The sequence below is a fragment of the Oryctolagus cuniculus genome, chromosome 17, assembly GCF_964237555.1.
Source record: "Oryctolagus cuniculus chromosome 17, mOryCun1.1, whole genome shotgun sequence".
NCBI lineage: Eukaryota > Metazoa > Chordata > Mammalia > Lagomorpha > Leporidae > Oryctolagus > Oryctolagus cuniculus.
In genome coordinates this window covers 46,771,851-46,794,977 of record NC_091448.1, presented here as the reverse complement: position 1 = coordinate 46,794,977, position 23,127 = coordinate 46,771,851, and the positions used below count along the sequence as shown (strand labels likewise).

At 57.4% G+C, this 23,127-nt stretch overlaps 1 protein-coding gene across 7 annotated transcripts in view; it reads right to left on the bottom strand.

Moving 5' to 3' along the window:
- The window catches only part of RPH3AL (rabphilin 3A like (without C2 domains)), a 129,296-nt gene that overhangs the window by 29,083 nt on the left and 77,086 nt on the right, over positions 1-23,127 (bottom strand). For all 7 annotated transcript variants that reach the window (XM_002719053.5, XM_070061175.1, XM_070061180.1 and 4 more), the window contains exon 5: positions 19,887-19,973. In XM_002719053.5, the coding sequence (XP_002719099.1) occupies positions 19,887-19,973 (87 nt within the window). The remainder of the gene's footprint in view (positions 1-19,886; positions 19,974-23,127) is intronic.

The window sequence follows — 23,127 nt, the reverse complement described above, 5'->3', positions numbered from 1 at the left end:
CAGGGGTCTGCCCCTGCGTCCCTCTCCCTGCAGGTCGGGGTGGGGGGATGGTCTGGGTCTTTGCACAGGCTGCTCCCTCACCCGGCCTCACCTCCACCCCAGCAGGCAGTCCAGGCCCCAGCAAGGAGCCTGCAGGAACAGAGGGCAAAGCCAAGAGGCTGCCTCCAGAAGACAGGGTGAGACCTCACCCTCGGGGAGCCCTCACTCTGCCTGCCTCACAGTGGTAGGGGGCTGGCCTACCCTGGAAGAGGGGAGGCGGCCACACACATACTACAGCCTCCCAGGGGCTCCAGCAGACAAGCAAAACTGCCCAGTGCCACTGCCATGGCCCCCGAAACCCTGCATCTCAGGGCCAGACCCAGCCGCTCCCACCCCCTCACCACATGAAGCTCGCTCCATCTCCAGGCCTTGGCAGAGGCTCCTCCTCCCCCTTCTCCAGACCAGCTCCTGGCTAGACTCTGGGAAGTCACTTTGATCTAGAAGCTTCCACAGACCGAGCCTTGCACATCTACCACTGTGACTTGCACACCCTGGGCTACGACGCCGGCCCGGCCCCTTTCTGCGTCTGCTTCCTGCTGGCACATCAATCAATCCTCTTTTTTGAAGAAGAAAAGGCTGCTGGAATGCAATAATACGATGTAGAGAAATAAAAACGCAAAGTGCAAGCTGGATGAGAAGAGTGAGGCCATTCTGCAAGTCTGCCCCAAGAAACAGGGACGGGGGAGAAACGGCAGGAGCAGAGGCGCTCGACTGGAGGGGTGCGTTTCTCGTAGGGCCCCTCCAGGAACACTTGCCTTCTCCGTAAAATCAAATACAGCCTCACTCTGTTAGGCAATATTTACTGAATTTTTTTTTTTTTTTTGACAGGCAGAGTGAACAGTGGGAGAGAGAGAGAGAGATAGAGAGAAAGGTCTTCCTTTTCTGTTGGTTCACCCCCCAATAGCTGCTGCGGCCGGCGCACCAAGCTGATCCAAAGCCAGGAGCCAGGTACTTCTCCTGGTCTCCCATGCGGGTGCAGGGCCCAAGCACTTGGGCCATCCTCCGCTGCCCTCCCGGGCCACAGCAGAGAGCTGGACTGGAAGAGGGGCAACTGGGACAGAATCCGGCATCCCGACTGGGACTAGAACCCGGGGTACCAGCGCCGCAGGCGGAGGATTAGCCTAGTGAGCCATGGCACTGGCCTACTGATTTTTAATAATTGAGACAGACAGGGTGCACTCCCAGCTGCTGGTCCGCTCCCTACTTGTCAGGGCTGAAGCCAGGAACCAGGAACGCAATCCAGGTCTCCCAGGCGGGTGGCAAGAAGCCAACTGCCCGAGTTGCCACCACTGTCTCAGGATCCACACAGCAGAAAACGGGGCTCAGGAGCGGAGCTGGGCATCAAACCCAGGCGCTCTGACGCAGGGCATGGGTGTCTTCACCCCCAGCCCAAGCGCCTGGCGCTGTCTGGGGTTTTGAAGTCTTCTCAGAACCAACCTAGAGGCAGACTATTCCGTGCCTCCTTAAGAGACCTTATCTATTTGTCATTCATTAATCCCAGGGCCAAACCAAAGGCAGGCTGCATCCCAACTGCCCTGCAACCCAGCTTCCACTGGCGAGTGACAATCACGCCACACAGCCTCCAGCTGGCCACCTGTCTCCTTTATCTAACACTCCCAACCAAGCCAGCCTTTCCCCCACACTCAGTCATCACAGGGCCGGGGCAGCCCCATGCCCGCCACACCAGCAACGTGAACCCCTTCCTCTGCCTTCCCTGCCGAACCCCAAGCCAACCTGGGGTCCGTGCTTTCCCCTCGCTCCCCTCCGCCCTGACGGAGCCTGGCGCTTCCTCACGGGCCCTGCAGGGTGTGGGGAGTGTCCTTTCTCCTCCTTCCTGCGGCATTAGCCTCTTGGGGTCATCACTCATCAGCTCGGTAAACGACAACCCGTGCACAAGGCAGAATTCACTGTGGCTGAAGAGCTGCCCTTCTGGGATCTCTCAGCAAAGGCGTCATCTAGGAGAGGAGGGAGAGAGAAGAGGGGCATGCACGCCCACACCCCCCAGAGGGGGCCGCACAATGAACACCAGAGCCGACATGAGGGAAAGGAAAACACAATATAAAGTTACTAGTTTAACCGAAGAGCGAAGAACAATAAAACCATCCAAAACTGGGAGGAGGGCGGGGACGCAGTCCTGTAGGCTGGCCGGCTCCACAGCTTTCAGAGCACAGAGTTGGCAGCACCTTGCACCGGGGAACCAGGACAGGCCTGGCTGTGGCCGGCGTGGTGGCGCAGCGGGCTAAGCCTGCTCTTTCCACACTGGCATTGCACATGAGCACCGGCTGGCATCCCGCTGCTCTGCTTCCAATCCAGCTCCCTGCTCATGCACCTGGGCAAGCAGCAGAGGATGCCCAAGTGCTTGGCTCCTGCCACCCATGCGGGAGACTCAGATGGAGTTTCAGGCTCCTAGTTTTTGCCTGACCCAGCCCCACCCACTGGAGCCACTTAGGGAGTGAACCAATGGATAGAGGATTTCTCTGTCTCTCCCTCTCTGTCACTCTGCCTTTCAAAAAAATAACTAACTCTTTAAAAAAGCCACACAATCACATAATTCAACTGTATTTTCTAAAAAGGAGAAGGGAGGCTTGGTAGACCCAGTGCAGCACGCAACCCTGGCAGGCGACCACCGATCCCCGACACAGGCTCTGCAGAGCTGTGTGTTTGGCTTTCTAAAGCACATGCATGAACGACTTTGATTAAAATGAAAACACAACAGACTGGCAATTGGCTGTCGATGATATTAAACCCCTGAGTCGTGGGGCAGGTGGCCCTAGGAGGAGCCGGGACCGATATTGAATCTGGAGGTGGCTTCAGGGAGAGATGCAGGTGCCCAGGGAGCAAAGCAAAGCAGCGCCTGAATTACACTGTAGCGGAGTGAGCTAGGGAAGGACTGGGGAGGGAAGCCATGATCTGAAAACCTCAGCGCTGGGGCACAGTGTGTTAAGTCGCTGCCTGTGGTACGGGCATCCCATGAGGGTGCCAGTTTGAGTCCCAACTGCTCCACTTCCGATCCAGCTCCCTGCTAATGTGCCTGGGAAGGTGCAGAGGACGGTCAAAAGTCCCTGGAAGAAGCTCCTGAATCCTGGCTTGAGCCTGGCCGAGCCCCAGCCGCCGTTACCACCATTTGGGAAGTGAACCAGTGTATGGAAGATCTCTCTCTCTCTCCTGATTTCTCTCTCTATAACTCTGCCTTTCAAATAAATAAATAAATAAATCTTACAAAAAAAAAAAAAAAAAAAAAGAAAGAAAGAAAACCTTGGTGTGAGTGGTGTGAGCTGACAATCCTGATGTTCTGTCTCTGAGGAAAGCCAAGCCCCCTGGCATGTGCCTCCAACCCCCACCCTGACCCTGGGCATGGGACTCTGTGTGGGTCTGCAGTGAGAACCGGGCATCCATGGGAGCAGCAGGGCCTGCAGCAGCCCGTGGCTGGCGGAAGCCCCGCGTCTCTCTGAGATGGCTGCGCGGCACCCTGGCTGGTTTCCGTGGGGACAAGCGAGCATGAAAAGCCATGGTCACTGCCAAGGACGACAGGCTGGGCGAGCTCATGCTGCTGCTGCTGCACACAGCACGCCGACTCGAGAGGCGCTAATGTAACGGACACACTTGCTTCCAGCCTTGTTTTCTGCTGGAAATGCCAGCTGTCGCTCAGACCAGATTGGTGCCTTCCCCACCCTGGAGTTCTGGCTGGCAGCGGGACCACCTGCTGCGGACCACCTGCTGGAGGCGCGGCACTCGCAGCCCGTGTGACTGCCAGCTCCTTGTAAGGAGCAAGGGGTGCAGGAAGCAGTTCCCAGGGCCTGCTGGACATGGCCGTAGCCACAGAACCAGAGCAGGCACGAAGATGGCCCTGGCTGCCGCCTCTGCCTGCCCTTGCAGTCCGGGAACGGCTCTGCTTTCAGGCAGATCAGTGGGAGCTGCAGAAATGGAAGAGAGCGGCATCCATTCTTCCTAAAGCTGCCCGGAGGTCTGGTTCAGGTGACCCGTGGTGAACCGGAACACAGATGCTGCTCGACTTATGATGGGCTTAGGTCTCAACGAAACCATCATAAATGGAAAATACCCTACATGGACACCCCTAGCCTGCCCCAGCACAGCACAGGGCGGGGATCGAGGGGCTAGCCCGGCCACTGCCCAGTGTCCCCCGTGACTCACGTCCTAGTTGCCAGCCTGGGAAAAGACCACAGTTCAAAAATCAAAGCATGGATTCTACTGAACATGGATGGATCTCACACTTTGGAAAGTTAGGAAAACCTTAAGTCAAACCAACGTAAATTGGAGCCCACTTGTAAAACAATTGGAACGGGGGACTTGTGGTGGTACAAAAAGTTCACCATGGCAATGAAACAGAGAATTCAGGGGCCAGCACTGTGCTGTAAAAGGTTAAGCCTCTACCTGCAGTGCTGCATCCCCCATGGCGCCAGTTTGAGTTCCGCTGCTCCATTTCCAATCCAGCTTCCTGCTAATGGCCTGAGAAAGCAGTAGAAGATGGCCCAAGTACTTGGGCCCTTGTACCCATGCGGGAGACCTGGAAGAAGCTCCAGGCTCCTGGCTTCTGCCTGGGCCAGCCTCAGCAGTTGCTGCCATGTGGGAGAGTGAACCAGCAGATGGAAGATATGGGTCTCTCTCCTCAAAAAAAGAATTCAGTTTAAATAACCAATGTAAATATAAGCACAAAGTACAAAAATGTGAAAGAATTATGCTTAAAATGGAGACATGGAAGACTCAGTCAATAATCCGAGGGCAGGCTTGGGATGCTCACATCCGGTGCAGGAGTACACGGGATCGAGTCCTGCCTCTGCTTCTGATTCTAGCTCCCTGCTAACGCACTCCTTGGGAGGCAGCAGGTAATGGCTCAAGGATTTGGGGCCCCTGCCACCCATGTGGGAGAACAGGATGGAGCTCCTGGCTGCTGACTGTGGCCTGCCCCAGTTCCAGTTCCTGGCTACTGCAAGTATTGGGGAAGTGAACTGGTGGATACAAGACAGATGTCTCTCTCTCTCTCTCTCTCTCTCTCTTGCTCTCTCTCTCTCCTCCTTCTCTTTCACTCTGTTTTTCTTTCATCCCCCCCCCCTTTTTTTTAAGATAGTGAGAGAGAGAGAGACAGAGAGAAAGGTCTTCCTTCCATTGGTTCACCCCCAAAATGGCCGCTATGGCCGGCGCGCTGCACCGATCTGAAGCCAGGAGCCAGGTACTTCCTCCTGGTCTCCCATGCAGGTGCAGGACCCAAGCACTTGGGCCATCCTCCATTGCCTTCCCGGGCCACAGCAGAGAGCTGGCCTGGAAGAGGAGCAACTGGAACTAGAACCAGTGCCCATATGGGAAGCCAGCGCTGCAGGTGGAGGATTAACCAAGTGAGCCACGGCACCGGCCCCTCACTCTGCCTTTCAAATAAAGAAATAAATCTTAAAAAAAAAAAACTCATTCAAACAAATAATAATCTGGCTCCAAATTCTAGATAGTCTCAATGAAACCCAAGAAATGTCTGGAAATACTAAGTGCCAGGCTGCTCTGTCTTCATAGCACGGGGAGGTACATGGCTAGACAGCATAGCCTGGGATGTATAAATGGCCACACAGGTGCGGACCGCATGCCTAAGATGAATCCCAGGACGAAGGCCAAGGTTCTGCAGTGCTGGGTTTGGGATGTTTTCTTTCCCTCCCACTTCCTTCCTTGTTTGTTTTAGATTTTCTCCTTGTTGTTGATGTTTTCCTTTGGACAGGAATTAAGTTTAGGGTGACCATCCTTCCTCTGTTCACTCCCCTGCCTCTGGAGGATGACCCCCACCAACAACCTCCGTGGAGGGCGCCGGCCAGCCAGCCATGCACACAAACATCACTTACGGAGGCAGGTGCTTGGCTCAGGGTGGAGGTGCTGTTGGGGGCGCCTGCATCGTGTATCGGAGTTGCCTGGGTTCAAGTCCCAGATCTCGATTACAACCAATGCGCACCTGGGGAGGCAGCAGGTGATGACTTGAGTACTTGGGTCCCTGCCACCCACACGGGAGACCTGGACGGAGTTCCTGTGTGGGAGGTGAATCTACCGCTGCCTCTCAAATCAAAAAAACAAACATTTTAAAAACAGAAAAAAGACCCCAAGTCTTCATCCTGTGGATGAAGATCGAGCAAAGGAAACACGCTCTTTCGAGCGGGTGGCCCGGGGCGTAAATCCTCACCAGGGCCCTTCCTCTCTGCACGTGAGTGTTCACACACTGCCTTCCGTGGCCGTCCCGTCCTGGGTGCAATCGGAGTAGGGTTCGAGAAGCGCCAGGACCACCGGCAGAGCCGTCAGCACCCCTGTTCTCACGGCTGCTCTCCCCAGCTATGACTCCCACCCTGTGCTTGTCACTCCGGAGGTGCCAACTCCTCCCTGGGGTGCTGGGCGGAAGGCTCAGGGAGGGCTGCCCAGGAGCACCGTAAGTCCCTGGTGTGTGTGTGCGTCAGAACCCTCCCCCACGCCGCCCCTATGGTAGGTGGGCACAACACCCTCACCCCCAGGGTAAAGACAGGCCCAGGGTACTGCTGGTGGGTTTCTGGACTCCTGGTTCCCTGAGCGCCAGGCGAGTTCCCACACCTGACCAGGAGATGGACCAGGAATTAAGGCACAGCACGCACCTGGCTTCTGCAAAGCCCCATCCCCCATCCCCGGGGAGGCGAGCAGAGCAGGGAGCATCCGCAGGCCCTAGCGCATTTCCTCTTCATTTCAAGTGGGCTTTTGAGCAACCAGGTCAGCCTGGGAGGCAGGCGATTGCCAGCATAGTGGAAAGGGAAAAAAATGCAGTGAGAAAAACCATTTTGAGGTGCTATCTGTTTTCTTGACAGATAATTTAAACACCTTGGCTGGATTATTTCAGAACCAGGGGAAATGCTTTGGCTTCCATTAACCCCTGGTGAGGGGCTCACTCCTGCGAGGCCCCCCGCGGGGGATCAAGGGGAACCAGTCGGCAGGCTGGCCGACCTCTACCTCTGCCTTCGCTGCTGCCACTGCTGCACGGCTGCCGCTGCTGCACGGCCCTGCCCCGAGGGGCTGTTCCCCATGGCTGCCCCTGGGCTCGCCCACATTTCTGCCACCTTTGTCCCAGACGCTCCAGCAAGTTCAGCAGATCCACCCAGGCTAAGGGCGCTCTGCGCTCCTGTCGGGTCCTGGTGCTGTCTGTCTCCCACACGCCTCCCGCACTCTGCATCTGCATGCGGCATGCAGCCCTTCCAATTCCATCTTCTCTGTTCCAACACAGGACTGAGAAAGGGCAGAGCTGTTACGGCAGTGTTAGGCTGCTCGCCGGGAATGAACAGGCTGGGAACAGGGGCTGCATAGGCCACTTACACGGAGCCAGGTTTTTTCGGGGGAGCGCGGCGATTTTGAGTCCATTCCCAGAACAACAAACAAGCCCCCGTTTCAACACAGTCTCAGAGACGCACTCCTTAAACCCCAGGTGGCATGGTTAGTGGGCTGACCCCGGCGCAGGGCTGGCAGGTGGCATAGGGTAGCATTTGCCCCAAGGGTGCTTTCCCCAAGGAGGATCCTGGTGCCTGCTTCCTTGCTGACGGGCCTAACTCCCTCTGGGGACACCCGAAGCTCTGAGGCGCCATGGCCTCCTCTGTCTGCCATGGTCACCGCCTGTGCCCTTGTTCTCTTCAGCCCTGGCTCTCCCTTTCCCCACAACCTTCTTGGAGATAGGGTGGGTCTTTCTCCACATCACCGAGGTGAGCTCACTGCTCTGTTGTCTGACTTTGTAGGTCTCCTGTTATCTTTGGGGTGTATGCCTGTGAAACCTAGCATCTGTGGTGAACACGTATGTTGTACACCTTACATTTCAAGGACTCATATTCAAGGGGATGGCATTGCGGCACAGCGGGTTAAGCCACCACCCGTGATGCTGGCATCCCATATGAGTGCTGCTGCGAGTCCCGGCTGCTCTGTGTCCCAACCAGCTCCCTGCTACTGTGCCTAGGAAAGCAGTGGAAGACGGTCCAAGTGCTTGGGACCCTGCCAGCCACATGGGAGACCTGGGTGGATTTCCAGGCTCCCAGCTTCAGCCTGGTCCAGGCCCAGCCATTGTAGCCATTTGGGGAGTGAGTCAGCAGACAGAAGATCTCTCTTTCTGTCTCTCTCTAACTCTGCCTTTTAAATACACAAATAAATCTTAAGACAAAAGAATCTCGGGGCCAGCACTATGGCATAGCAGGTAAAGCCACCGCCTGCAGTGCCAGCCATCCCATATGGGCGCCGGTTTGAGACAGGGCTGTCCCACTTCCAATCTAGCTCTCTGCTATTGCCTGGGAAAGCAGAAGATGGTTCAAGTCTTTGGGCCCCTGCACCCACATGGTGACCTGGAAGAAGCTCCTAGCTCCTGGCTTCGGATTGGTGCAGCTCTGGCTGTTGCAGCCAACTGGGGAGTGAACCAGTGGATGGAAGACTTTCTTTCTCTCTCTCTCTCTCTCTCTGCCTCTCCTTCACTTTCTGTGTAACTCTTTCAAATAAATAAATCTTTTTTTTTTTTTTTAAAGAATAAAGAATCTCATCAAGTAAATGTCTACGAACTCCTTAAGAAATCAATTACTACTAGATCTGAGAGGGCCCTGGAAGCCTTGTTTTGTTTAAAAAAAAAAAAATCTGTGTGTGACTCTCAATAACACAGATACATATTATTACTGGCTTTTGAACATAATTTCTAAACATTTAAGGCGCAGAGAGACAGAAGCCTCCTTTCTGTTGGTTTGCCCCCTCCCCAACCCACAATAGCCAGGTGGGCCAGGCCAAAGCTGGAAACTCGGCCCTGGTCTCCCACCAGGACAGCAAGGACCCACGTCCTTGGGCCAGCACTGCTGCCACCCTGGACACACGTCGGCAGGAAGCTGGGCTCGGGGGCTGAGCTGGGACTGAAACTTGGGTGCTCCGATACTGGATGCGGTGTCCCAGCCGGCGTCTACACTGCTGGCTGCACGCCTGCGCCGGCGTTTCGCTCCCGGTGTTTTGATTCATCCTCGGTGCGCTGAGCTGCAGGTCTCACTGCTGTGAATTATTTCACAGCCAGAATCTATCCTACTGTGAAAGGACACTGGCTGGCTTCCAGGTGTCCGCTAGGACAAGGAATGCTGTGCTGCGCACTCCTGGCGCGTCTCCCGGGCACGGGTTTATCCCTGCCCGCAGGGTGCAGGTCATGCCCGGGAGGCAGCGCCTGGAAGCAAACACGAGGGGGCCGGCCGGGGGCCCCTCCAGGCAAACAGGGAAGCTGACCTTCACGCTGATGCGGTACGGGGAGCAGCAGGAAGGCTCCAGGGTCAAAGGACTACAAGGTCCTAGGATCCGAAGCCAGGTTCAGAGGTGTGCATGTTAAAATACAGGTCAGGCGGGGGCTCTGCTGTGAGCCCATCAGCCAGCCTGGGATGTGGCAAGTCACAAAGTCGCGGTGAGGAGAGAGACGGGGACCCTGGGGTCCCCTGGAGATTGGAATCACTACGTTGGCAAAAGAGGGAGGACAAGGCCAGAGGGCCCTCCCTGTCCGCCCCCACCGTCCTGCAGCAGGCAGGGGCAGGAGTGGGTCCGGTAGAAAGAGCCTGTCACACAGCCCAGGCCCCTCCCAGCACTGCACATCCAGGCAGTGCTGCCTTGGCCCCAGCACTACGGAGCCAGAGCTTCCAGCTGGCTGGGAGACAGAGACACCAACGCCAGCCTCCCTGGGCCTGTTGCCAGCCTGCAGGGATCGCCTGGCGGCCAGGACTCCTCCATCTCCCACCCTCACCACACTGGCATCACAGCAGGGCCCGCACCTGGAGCTACTTGTAGGGGTGCGTGTGGGTGTGTGTGTGTCAGGCTGGGTACCAACTGGGGGCCCAGCAAATCCCTCCTGAAGGATGCAGCCTCCCCTGAGCCCCCGGGCTGCATCTGGCCAGCAGCTGGCTGGGCGAGGGCATAGTCGTGGCAACTAGCGCCACTCGGCACCCAAAACACCAGTGGGAAAATCAGATCATCCAAACTGTCATTCAAGTGCACGTGAGAAAATAGAGCAAATCCCAGTGTTTTCCCTGGCTCTCTGCCCACCTTCCTGGGGGCACACACAGGTGGCATCACACCACGGAAGACCAGGACATGGCAGATCTGGGGCCTGGGTGGGACTGGAGCCACCTTGGCTGATGGCAGGGATGGGGAAGTGTCCTCACCTTGCTATGGTCAAGGCCAGCCCAGCGGGCACAGGGCTCCCAGCTCTCCACGGAGCCCTGAGCACAGCCCAGGGACTGACAGGACCAACCACTGGCAGCCGTGGGCCATGTCTGGGTGCTGAGGCTCCACACTGGACCATGGCAGCTCCAGAGAACCTTCTGCGATGCCTCCTCCCAGCCCTCAGCACTTGCCTCAGGGGGACCCAGGACCCAGAGATGAGGGGCCTCGCTGGCCATGCCCGGGGTGTCCTCCAATGCTTGGATGACCCCCCCTCAGCTGCTGGCCTCCCCAGTAAGCCTCCAACTGTGCTGAATCTGCCTCCTCAAAGATGCCCATTAGGGAAAGGGGTGAGGTGCTGCGGTCAAGGTGCCATTTGGGAGGTGTGCATCCCACACTGGAGTACGGCCCACACTGGAGCATGGTCTACACTGGTGTACGGCCCACACTGGAGCATGGTCTACACTGGTGTATGGCCCACACTGGAGCACGGTCTACACTGGTGTACGGCCCACACTGGAACATGGTCTACACTGGTGTACGGCCCACACTGGAGCATGGTCTACACTGGAGTACGGCCCACACTGGAGTATGGCTCACACTGGAGTATGGCCCACACTGGAGTGCCTGGTTGGAGTCCTGGCTCTACTTCCAATTCCCGTTTCCTGCTCATGTGCACCTTGCAAGGTGGCGGCAGATGGTTCAATTGCTTGGGTCCCTGCAACCCATGTGGGAGATCTGGATTGAGTTCCTGGCCCCTGGCTTTGGCCTGGCCCAGTCATGGCTGTTTGGAAATTTGGGAGTGAACAAGCAGACAGAATATTGATCTCTCTCTCTTCCCCAAATAAATCAAAGCAAGTGAATTCAAAGAGGTGCCCTGTAGCCGTTCTGCTGTCTGTTTACTATGGTAACACATACATAACATAAGGTTTACTGTTGTAACCACTCTGAGGGGTGCAGCTCAGTGGCATTAAATACACTCACACAGTTGAATCTTTGCTCCTTCCCAACTGAAACCCTGTACCCACCAAACCCTAACCTCCCCCCAGCTCCTCCCCTGGCCCCGGAACTCTGTCTCTGTGACTCTGTCTCCCAGCACCTCGTGAGTGCAGTCACATGGCAGCTCGTGTCACCTGGCACCCAGGCGGCACTACGAGGCAGATGCGGTCTGAGTACTGTGCACGCACCACACCCTGTCTGCCCACCCATCTGACAATAGGAGGGACTTCCACATTCTGGCTGCTACGAACGCGGGTGCACAAATATCCACCCGAGTCCCTGCTTTCTTCTGCATTTGTATTGAGAAGCGAGACTGTCAGAGCCTATGGTGAGCTTAGGTTTAATGTTAGGAGGAATTGTCGCACTGTTTCCCATAGTGGCTGCTGTGCCATCTTCCCACCTGCAGTACACAAGGGTTCCAATCTCTCCACATCTTCACCAACATCTGTTCTTTTTTTTTTTTTTTTAATATATATATTTAATTAGAAGGGCAGAGAGATGGAGAGAGAGCACCATCCATTGTTTTACTCCCCAAATACTCACAATGCTCAAGGCTGGGCCAGGTCAAAGCCGGAGCTGGGAATGCAGTCTGGGTCTCCCATTGAGTGGCAGATCCTCCGATCTGAGCCACCACCTGCTGCCTCCCAGAGCGCGCATGCACACGAGAAGTGGGAATGGAATGCAGCACCAGGACCTGAACCTGGGGCTCCGACACGGGATGTGGACACTGCAAGTGGCGTCTGAACAGCTGTGTCCAACACCCCCTCCCCCAATGCTTTGGTGCCAGCACCCTGACGGCTTTGAGGAGGTGGCCGAGCTCCTCCGGCACGTCCCTGCGGCCTGACGCCTTGCCCTGTCCCGCTGCTCCTTTTCCCCACCCAGCATCGACACGCAACATGATGCACTTAGTTTTGAGTTTGTACTTTGCTGTCAGTTCCCCACGGGAAAGGAGCCTCAGGGCACAGATGGGTCCGTTGCATCCCGGGGGCCCAGGACCGTGCCTGACACACAGAACACTGGGGAGGACTGGACGGCAGGGCTGTCAGCAGCAGGCGCCTTGGGGGAAGACACGCTGGGCTCCAACCGCTTGTTCCTGTCATCTTTGGGCTCTAAGCCTGTGCTTCTGCATCTGTCACAGGACGCACATTCTCCTGAGTACTCGCTGGGCTCCTGTGTGGATGAGGCGAGATGCCCACTGCCTGGTCAGCAGCAGGGACCATGGGTCCCGGGGTCAGGGACACAGCGAGGGCAGTCAGTTCCCTGTTGCACCTGCCAGCTTCCCAGAGAGCACAGGCTCAGGTTCAAGCAGGCACCACAAGCAGCAGGTGGTGTTGCAGGCGGCCCAGGCTGCCTGCAGGAGGGTGTAGACCACGCTGGGCACTGGTGGGGGTGTGTGTGCATGTGTGTGCCAGGAGCCTCCTCTGCCACTCAGCCCTGTGTGGGAGGCCAGGAGGCAGCAGCGACAGCGGGTCTGCCTGGCAGAGCCTCAGCAGCGTGGGAGGTGACCGACACACTGAGGAAGTGTGACCATCCGGGTCCCCCAGGGACGCTGCGACAGCAGCCCAGAGCGAGCCAGGCACAGATGGCAGAGCGCTCAGGCAGCCGCCCGCCCCGGCGCCAGCCACCCACTCCTGAGCGCACTCACGGGCCTGTGGAGAGGGCCCTCTGGCAAAGCTGCTGGCAGCAAAAATCCAAACTGCAAGTAACAGCAGGCCTGGGAGGGAACCAGCGCGCACAGACAGACGGCAGCTTTCCGAGGGCGCCGGCCACCTGCCCGCACAGCAGGTGCCACGGGGATGGTGCTGGCTGCAGAGGGAGGGGCCCTGATTCTCCCCACCCCCTATAGGCCCACGAGGAAGACTCTCCCAAAGGGACTGTGGGGCACTCCAGGCTGGGCAGGCTGGAGACGACTTAAGGACCATCCCATGAAACTCTTCCTATTCCAAATTCTCCTTGCAGTCCATTGACAAGCAGGGACGAGGGACCCAGCATCCACAGGTGCTGAAGGCCCTCATCCGGGGTCACCGGTGATAGAAGACATCAAGGAAATCCAAAGTGCTCTGCTGGGAGAGGTTCTAAAGCGGCCAGCACAAGGACACTTTCCTGCAACAATTGCAGAGCACCTGTGTGTGTATGGGGGGGGGGGGCACTGCAGGAGGGGCAGCAAGGGTCCAGGCCTCTGCCCAGTGACCATGGCGATGCAGTGCCACGAGGGAAGGTGAAGCCAGCTCCTTGCAGGGGAGACCCCGCTAATACTCTGATTGTGTTAATCAGCGTTCAATCCCTGACAACCCCCCTGACCTGGCCTGCAGCCTCAAGGAAGCCTCTCTGCCTTCTGGTCTGGAGCCTGGTTCCTGCTTCTAGACTCCTGGAGTCCAATTAACTCCTGCACTGATTACAATGTAACTTTTTTTTTTTTTTGAGTCCAATCCAGAGTCCAATTAACTCCTGCACCGATTACAATGTAACTGTGAATGAATCACTCTTTTTTTTTTTTTTTTCTAAATGGAAAAATACAAAGGCCAAACAATGAGAGTTCCCAGTTGGCAGCTCTGGTGTTTAGAAGCCCCCAGTGCAGTCCCTCCCAAGCCCAGTGAAGGCTCTGCAAAAGCCAAGCAGGAGACAGGAGCTCCCGGGCGTGGTGGGGGTGGGGGCTGCTAGGACGCCTGCATCCCGTGCCAGAGCGCTTCCCTTCCCATCCTGCTGATGAGCACTCAGGAGGCAGCGGGTGAAGACCCACGTGCTTGGGTCCCCGCCACCCGCGTGGGAGACCCAGACTGAGCTCCTGGCTTTGGCCTGGCCCAGCTCTGGCTGTTGTGGGCATTTGGGGAGTGAACTACAGAGTGGGCAATCTCTGTCTTTCTTTTATTTTATTTATTTATTTATTTTAGACAGGCAGAGTGGACAGTGAGAGAGAGAGAGAGAGAGAGAGAAAGGTCTTCCTTTGCCATTGGTTCACCCTCCAATGGCCGCCGCGGCCGGTGCACTGCGGCCGGCGCACCGCGCTGATCCGATGGCAGGAGCCAGGTACTTATCCTGGTCTCCCATGGGGTGCAGGGCCCAAGCACTTGGGCCATCCTCCACTGCACTCCCTGGCCACAGCAGAGAGCTGGCCTGGAAGAGGGGCAACCGGGACAGAATCTGGCGCCCCGACTGGGACTAGAACCCAGTGTGCCAGCACCGCAAGGCGGAGGATTAGCCTAGTGAGCCGCGGAGCCGGCTCTCTTTCTAATAAAACTAAATAAATAAACTAAACACAAGAAATTGCAGACCGGCTCAGGTGGGATGGAAGTCAGCTGGAGCCAGGCTCCCTACAGCAGAGGTGAACGGGCCTCGCCTGCATGGCAGGGGCAGGGGCCTCCTGGAGAGCCCTCCTGGTGCAGCAGGGCTGCAGAAGTCTGGTGTCACACAGCATCTACCTTTCCTTGTCCAAGCCTGATCCCCAGGCCCAACCAGGCTGGCGACATGTGCTTCCTGTGGAAGGTGTATTTCCCCAGGCCAGGCTCGGCGTGGGAGAGCGGGGAAAGGCAGGAGGAGCCAAGGCTGCAGCCCTTCCTGCCCTGTGGGGCTCCCCCCGCCCTTGGTCAGGTCCCAGACAAGGGAAGGGGCTGGGAGAGACCTGCATGCTGCCTGGGGTCACCCTGGGTCTGCAGACTTTGCTGCACTAACGCTGAATAGACAGAGAAGGCTGGCACTGGGGGAGGGCATGCCCACCACGCTGGGGATGCCGACGCAGGCAGCAAGCAGCTGACAGAACAGAGGGGATGACTGCGTGGTGTCTTGGAGAGACAAAGACCAGCCTTCCACGGAGGAGCCAGAGCAGTAAATGGGCAAAATTCAAGGAAAGAGCAGCAGCAGCCAAAGCTACCCTGGGGCAAGAGCACAGAGCGGTTGGAAAGGGAGCGCTCGCCCAGGAGCACCCACGGGGGCAGCTGCTCTGGGGCGTGGGTGGGGTTGCCCGCCGGGGCTGAACCTGGGTGCCCCCATGGCCCAACGTCAAGTATGCAGAAACTTGGGCCTGGGAGCTCCAGGCAGGCAAATGAAAGGCTGTGACAGAACTGCTCAGCACAGCAAAGGGGCCGAGAACAAATGAGATGCCCACCACGGGGACAGCCGCGGAGGCTCCGTCAGGATCCTGAAGGCGGAGCTGGGGGCTGTGATAGGAACAAGGGCAGCCACACGCATCAGTAAGGGGGAATTTCAACAGCCCAGCGCTAACTGTATGAAGCAGTGTGCATGTGCACACTCACACGCGTGTACAGCTCATGTTATGCATGTCACAGTCACATGCACTGGCTTGTGCCCATCGGGATGAACTGTTTCTCCCTTTGGTTGTTGTATTACGGCTCCTCAGACTGCATGCAAATGTTGCTGAAGATGGTTTTCTATTTAGGATATTTACACACACACACACACACACACACTCCCAGACAAAACCCTGGAAACTACCCAAGTCAGACTTCCACATTCCAAACAAAACAGGAATCAGTGATGTGGAAGAAAAGCTTGGTGGAGGGAAAAATGAAAGGAGATGAAAAGGACCTGGCAGGTGCCTGTCTAGAGAGGGGCTGGAAGCCGACGGCGGTGGCCGGGGCAGGACACACGCAGAAGAAGCCGGGTGCAGGCGGCGCACCCTCGATCAGGTCAACAGCACTGTCGCATGGGGGCACGGTCATGCTGTGTTCCTGACAGCTGGCAGAGAGGAAACCAGGGACGAGGTGGTGGCAGGCACCGACCAGAGATCACCAACAAAAACCCTCACCAAGAAGCTGATGGTCAGGGACATCTGTGGCCGTCTATGGGCACCACGAGCCTTAGTGCCCTCAGCAATGACTGAAGTCAAATTCAACTGAGCACCCATACTGATCTTTTTCACTTATAGAAATGAAAGGGGGTGAGCAGCGCTGTGGCATAGTGGGTAAAGCTGCCGCCTGTGATGCCAGCATCCCATATGGGCACCAGTTTGAATCCTGACTGCTCCACTTCTGATCCAGCGCTCTGCTATGGCCTGGGAAAGCAGTAGAAGATGGCCCAAGTCCTTGGGTCCCTGCATCCACATGGGAGACCCGGAAAAAGCTCCTGGCTCCTGGCTTTGGGTCAGCACAGCTCTGCTCATTGTGGCCAACTGAGGAGTGAACCAGCAGATGGAAGACCTTGTTCTCTCTCTGCCTCTCCTTCTCTCTCTGTATAACTCTTTCAAATAAATAAATAAATCTTTTAAAAATTTAAAAAAATGAAAATAGCTCCTTTAGTGCATTTCCCAATTTGCTTGTGCTTTTTTCAAAGGTCCTGTCTGCTCTATCTTGTTTCTATTCCTTCTCATGTTTCAACGAATCAACTTAAATCTTACCCGTTGCTCTTGCCTTCCCTGGGAGCCAATTCTCCTGGTTGCTCCCTTTCCCTGCACATTCCCGTGGGACTTTTCTCCATGTGATTGGTAGATGCCAGAGATAAAGCCCACAGAATTTTAGTAGGAAAGATGATTTATTGCATCATCAGTCAAGTAGTCTTTAAAAAGAAAAATTGAGAGAGCGCTCCCCTCATCTGCTGGTTCACTCCCCAGATGTCTTCAACAGACCTGGCGACTGCCACAGCCAAAGCTGGGTGATGGGACCTCAAACCAGGTTTCCCACGTGGGTAGCATGAACCTCATCACCTGAGCCATCACTGCAGCCTCCCAGGGTCTGCACTAGCAGCAAGCTGGAGTCAGGAGCCAGAGCTGGGAACCGAACCCAGGCACTCTGATGTGGGACCGGCATCTTAACAGCAGGCTGACCCTTCCCACCCGCTGTGAGACAGCCCCTAGCCAGCACCCCTCCTCCTCCCAGTCCTTGTCACCATCTGCAAAGTCAGGGTTCACCTGGTCGCAGTCTCTCTCCCCCACTGCTTGGTACACAGAAGATGCTCAATGAACACATGATCCACGCCCCCGGGTGGAATGAATGCAGGAGACTGCAAGCCCCTCCGCAGCAGGGGGCTGGGGCTCACACCTGCTGCACTGGAGTGCACACAGGACAGCCAGCAGCGCCCACCTGCAGCCCAGAGACAGCGCATGGCCTTGGTGGCCAAGAGGATGGAAGCAAACTTCCCCGGGCACGGGCATGCCTGTTAGGAAACCCAGGCGCTTCGCCAGGGTGCGCTTTTGCACGTGGGAGGTTCGTAGGGGTGTGGCCCTGGCGGCTTTAGACGCCCTTGCTATTCGGCTTCCTCTTTGTTTTTCCGAGGAAAGGCACGAAGAAGACAATTACTGCCAGTTTCCCACCCCGGAAGCAGACGGGAAAACGCAGTGCCCACAGGCGCGCGCACCCATGTGGCCACAGCCCTGCAGGCCAAGCGTCCACCAGGGCCGAGGCGCAGCGGGAGGGGACACCCCTGATCCCGCTGAGCTCCACCGACCTCCAAGAATTCAAGGACAAGCTGATAGCGCAACGCGCAGCCTCAAGTGCTCTGCCGTGGGAGAGATAAGAACATTCGCGCGGAGCTATTTCGGACTCTTCTGGACATGCGAGCACCCTGGAGATTAGCGCCACGGGAGGCCTTCCCTGCTGCCTGCCCAGGACGATTAAGAGGCGCGAGGGCGCCTGCAGCGTGCTGCACAGGGTGGCAGCCTCGGTGGCCCTCCGCTGAGCTCATCAGCTTGCTGCGCGCGGCTTCCTGGCTCTCTGCCCCCGACAGCTACCATCCTGTCCTGCTGGAGCACCCACGGGGTCGTTTTAAGCAACTGCCTCTCTCACACATACTGCAGGTTAAAAGGGGCCCCCTGAAAATGGGAGGGGCCTCAGTCAGAGGGGACATGCCTGGCTGGGCAGGAAGGGGAGCTCTCCTGCTGAGGGTACCCCGCTCTCCTGCGGACACTGCTGTGTCCTCACGGCCACCCTGGCAGGGGGGGTTTACCACCTCTGCGGCCAGATGCCGGGTGAGGAACTTCCAGGAAAAGCAGAGGTCCCACCTGCCGCCAGCCGTGTGGCAAAGACAGCAGTGACAGATGAAAATGTTTTTAAAACAAGCAAATTTATCTATGCACCAAAGCCAGATTGCAGGTCTCAGTGGAGCAGAAAGCCAAGGTATTCATGGGCTTGAGGGGCTGACGGCCCAGCTGGCTGAGCTCTGAGGCCAGAAGCAGGTGTTCAACTGGTCTTCCAAGGCACAGGGGCCTGAGGTGCCCTCTGGGAGATGGGGCCTAGAGCCAGTCACTCACAATGAGGCTGGTGGGGTTGGCGCGGTGGTGCAGTGGGTTAGGTGGCCGCCTGCAGTGCCGGCATTCCTTATGGGCGCCGGTTCAAGTCCCGGCTGCTCCACTTGCCATTCAGCTCCCTGCTAATGACCTGGGAGAGCAGCAGAGGCTGGCCTAAGCACTTGGGCCTCTGCACCCACATGGGAACCCGGATGTAGTTCCGGGCTCCTGGCTTCAGCCTTTGTAGCCACTTAGGGGAGTGAACAAGCAGATGGAAGATTCTCTCTGTCTTGCCCTTTCTCTGTAACTCTGCCTTTCAAATAAGTGAACGAATCTTTTAAAAAGTAAGTGATGCTGACAAGGTGTTTCCCACCCATGACAGACAGGAGGCTGAAGGGAGCAGAGGGCCGCCCACAGCTGGCGCGAGGGTGAGCCCGAAGCTGAGAGGACAGCTGGCAGCAGCACACAGGGCAGCGCCAGGCCAGGCGGCCACAGCAAGGGGGACTGGCTCAGGGATGATCCATCAGTACCAAGGACAGACCGGGGACACCTGGCTCTGTCCTAGGGGACCCAGCAGAGGCAGCTGCAAAGCCGGGCAGCCAGGAGAGTGGAGTGGGAGGCGACAGGTGGGGAGGGAACGAGACGGACTTCCTCTGGAGAGGAACTCACAGACCCACATTGCAAACGCCCAAGGGAAAGGCAGGCGAGGGAGACGTGGAGAGCACCTCACACAGATGGGGCGAAGTGCAAGGTAGCACCAGAGACTCCACACAGGAAGTGCCATGGGCTGCAGCCGGGAGCCACGTGTGCCTTCTGGCAGGGGAGAGGTGAATGGCAGAAGAGCAGTGTTCATGGGTTTTCCAAAACTCAGACTGAAGCTGTGCCCCGGCAAGGCACGATGGACGCGGAAGTCTGCAGCGGGCAGCGGGCAGCGGGGGGCAGGTTCCCCACACCCAGGCCCTCCACCCCAACCTGGCCTTCCCATGGAGGACGCCGCCTGCCTGCCCCTGCTCGTCGGGCTCCCCGCCAAGCCTGGTGTGGGGAGGAAAGCCCAGTCTGGGGCAGGGGCGGCCCCCATCTGCTGCTACTCGAGTCCACTCTGAGCCTCACCTCAGCCCACGGAGCGGGGTCAGAACAAGAATTACAGAGAAGCAGACGGCGGCTCCATTCCCAGCTGCCCCCTACTCACTCCGTGTCCACAGGCACTCAACCGCTGCGTCTCCACTTCCCTGCCAGGGAAGGGGGTAAGGATAGCGTCTCCCCCCCGAGGCTGCTGTCAGAGGCCCTTGCGGCAGCAGTGGCCACAAGTGGACACTCACCTGGGGCAGCTCCTACCGACAGTCCCTGCCAACACCACCCACACGCATGCACAGTGGGAGGGGCTCCTTGCCCCTACCACAGACCCCCGGGTACACAACCAGCACCTGTAGCCCCCGATGCAGGGGCTGATGAGCAAGCCAGCAGGCTGTCCCTCCCACCATGCATGCCGATTCCCCCCAGCCCTGGCTGGAGGACCTACCTCTCTCTGCTCACTGCAGATCTTACACAGCCACAGGGGCCGCTTCTGGCCCGGGCAGGTCTCGATCCCACACTTCGTGCAGACTTTCTACAAGAGAGAGCACACAGGGTATAAACACATCGGCCACCTCCTCCTTGGCTCAGTGGCAGGGACGATGGCAACCCCAGGATGCCTGGCTGTCTTCCCAGGGCGTGGCTGTTGCTTTGGTGCAGAGGTTTGGGGCCACACCAGAGACACAGAGGCCCGAGGATGCCCCGGCTGGCTGTGGGCTATGAGGGATCTGAGAACAAGGCGCTGAACTGCAGTCTCCTCTCCCACCCTGTGATGCTCTATCGAGACCACACCAGAAACACGTGCTGAGAGTCAAAGCTGCTCTTTATTATCAACAGCAAAGAACTGGAAACAACCCCAACACCTGATCTCAAGGAAAGTTCTAGACACACATGGAATGTTAAACAGCCTGAGCATAGCCACTTGGAAATGCAGGCAGGAAATCATGTCAATCAGCACTTGTATATATCCACACAAAAAGCTGACACGTGGGGTCAGTGTGGTGGTGCAGCAGGTTAAGCTACCACCTGCAGCACCAGCATGCCATGTGAGAGCTGGTTCAAGTCTCAGTTGCTCCACTTCCGATCCAGCTCCCTACTGGAAAGCTTTCCCTGGGAAAGCAGTGGAGGCTGGCCCAAGTGCTTGGGCCCTGCACCCATGTGCACGTGGTAGACGCAGAAGAAGCTCCTGGGTCCTGGCTTCAGCATGGCTCAGCTCTGGCCATTACGGTCATTTAAGGAGTGAAACAGTGGATAGAAGATCTCTCTTTCTGTCTCTCCCTCTCTCTTTGTATCTCCCCTCTGTCTGTAATTCTACCTTCAAAATGAACACATAAATCTTTTTGAAAAAATAAGCTTACATGTAGGGGCTGGAACTGTGGCATAGTGGATAAAGCCACTGACTGTAGCATCAGCATTCCATGAGTGCTGGTTTGAGTCCTGGCTGCCTCACTTCCAATCCAGCTCCCTGCTAACGTGCCTGGGAAAGCAGCGGAGGATGGCCCAAGTGGTTGGGCTCCTGTACCCTTGTGGAAGATGTGGAAGATGCTCCTGGCTCAGCTCTGTCCACTGAAGCCATCTGGGGGAGTGAACCAGTGGATGGAAGACCTCTTTCTTTCTTCCTCTGCCTCTCTATAACTCTGCCTTTCAAATGAATAAATAATTTTTTTAGATTTATTTATTTGAAAGTTAGAGTTAAACACAGAGAGAAGGAGAGGCAGAGAGAGAGAGAGGTCTTTATCCGCTGGTTCGCTCCCTAATTGGCCACAATGGCTGGAGCTGCGCTGATCTGAAGCCAGGAGCCAAGAGCTTCCAGGTCTCCATGTGGAGACCAGAGTCAATAAATCCATTTCTAAAAACAGGCTCACGAGGCCAGTGCTGTGGTGTGGCAGGTAAAGCCGCTGCCTGAAGTGCTGGCATCCCATATGGGCGCTAGTTCGAGTCCCAGCTGCTCCACTTCCAATCCAGCTCTCTGCTATGACCTGGGAAAGCAGTAAAAGATGGCCCAAGTCCTTGGGCCCCTGCACCTGCATGGGAGATCTGGAAGAAGCTCCTGGCTCCTGGCTTCAGATTGGCACAGCTCCGGCCGTTGCGGCCATCTGAGGAGTGAACCAGCAGATGGAAGACCTCTCTCTCTCTGCCTCTCTGTAACTCTTTCAAATAAATAAATAAATCCTTAAAAAGCATATGTGACAGGCTGGAAGACACCGGGCAACTGCCTGAGCACTGGCTTTATGACGAGCTCCTCGCTTAACGACCGCTCTCTGAAGCCCTAGTACGGCAGCACTGGACCCATTTCCCCGGGGCCACGGCCAGCACAGTGGATAAGGCCGGCCCGGGGCTGACGCCAGAGCTGTGACAGCGTCTCCTCTGCGGCTTCAGAAACGGCGGGATCGTTGTGCCTTCCACGGGGCTGGAGCAGCTCGCAGCTTAAACACCGTTTTCCTTCCCCAGCAGGCACTGCAGCAAGCAGCGCAGGGCGAGCCACGGGAAACGCGGGTGGCGGACATGGGTTTGTTGGGGCTGAGCCTGGGTCTCAGCTTCCCCAGGTGCAGCCTGACTCAGCCACGCGTCACCTCCCCAGGGGCTCAGAGCTGGCCTCGGGGCCACCTGTCCCTGTGGGGAGGGGAAGGCTGGCGCAGTCGTTTGGCCTTTTCTGCAGGCTGCCAACAGAGCAAGGAGCTCTCCCGGCGAGAGAAACGTCACCAGTCTGGCTTCCCAAAGCGTGGTGTCAGCAGCCTGATGGGGCGGCTGGCTTGCACGCAAGGGAAGCTGCGAAGCCTTCGTGGGGTGAGAGGACTGGCTGCCGCCCAAGGCTCAGGTGTGCGAAATGTCACTGCTCATTTATTGCTCCAAAGCAAAGCGGCACCTGCTGCAAGTTCCTGTCCCAGGCTGCCGGCGAGGCCCAGGCATGACTGGGGTCCCAGCCCGGCTCTGCTGAAGGCCCCAGGCCTGGGGTCTCTGAAGGTCCAGCACATCTGGGGAAGGTCCCCTGGGTGCCATCCATGCCCTCTGAGCTCTGTGCCGGTCGTAGGTCTGGGATCATTTCTAGAAAGGAGCTCCTGGGGAGCTGTAGCCCTAAGCTGCCATCCCTGATGCGATCTGGAGCCTGCCCCTTCTCCTCGCACCCCCAGTGCTGCCTCGAGGACGGGATCTGCCGCATCGGCCCATGCATGGCACCGGCTGGGCCTTCCAACATGTGCCTCCCATCCCAGGGTCCAGCAGGTAGGAGGGCAGGGGTGCCGAGGCCAGTCGGCTGTGCCTCCCGGCTGATCCCTACTGCCCCACATACCCATGGGGCGTGTGCAGCAGCGAGCAGGGGTACAGGGCCCCAAGAGAGGTGAATTGCCCTGCTGCACTTATGGGGCTTGGGACGGCTTGCCCCTCCCAGGGCTGCCAAAGGGGACCCAAGGTCTTGGGAGCAAGGAGGGAATAAAATACCCATGACTACTGTTTGCCGAGCAGTTACAAGGCCAGGAACGGTGGCCCCAGCAACAAAACACAAGCAGGTGGGTGACAGAGCTGGGGGGGGGGGTCGGAGACCTCACAGAGCATGCGAGGTGGCCAGTCAGTGACAAAGCAGAGCCTCTCCCTGCTTCAGGAGAGCCAGTCCCGCCCTCCTTGCCCAGGTGCCAAGCTGGCACCCACGGCTCTGCAGGGGGCAGGCTTCACTCAGGCGCTCCAGTGAGTGG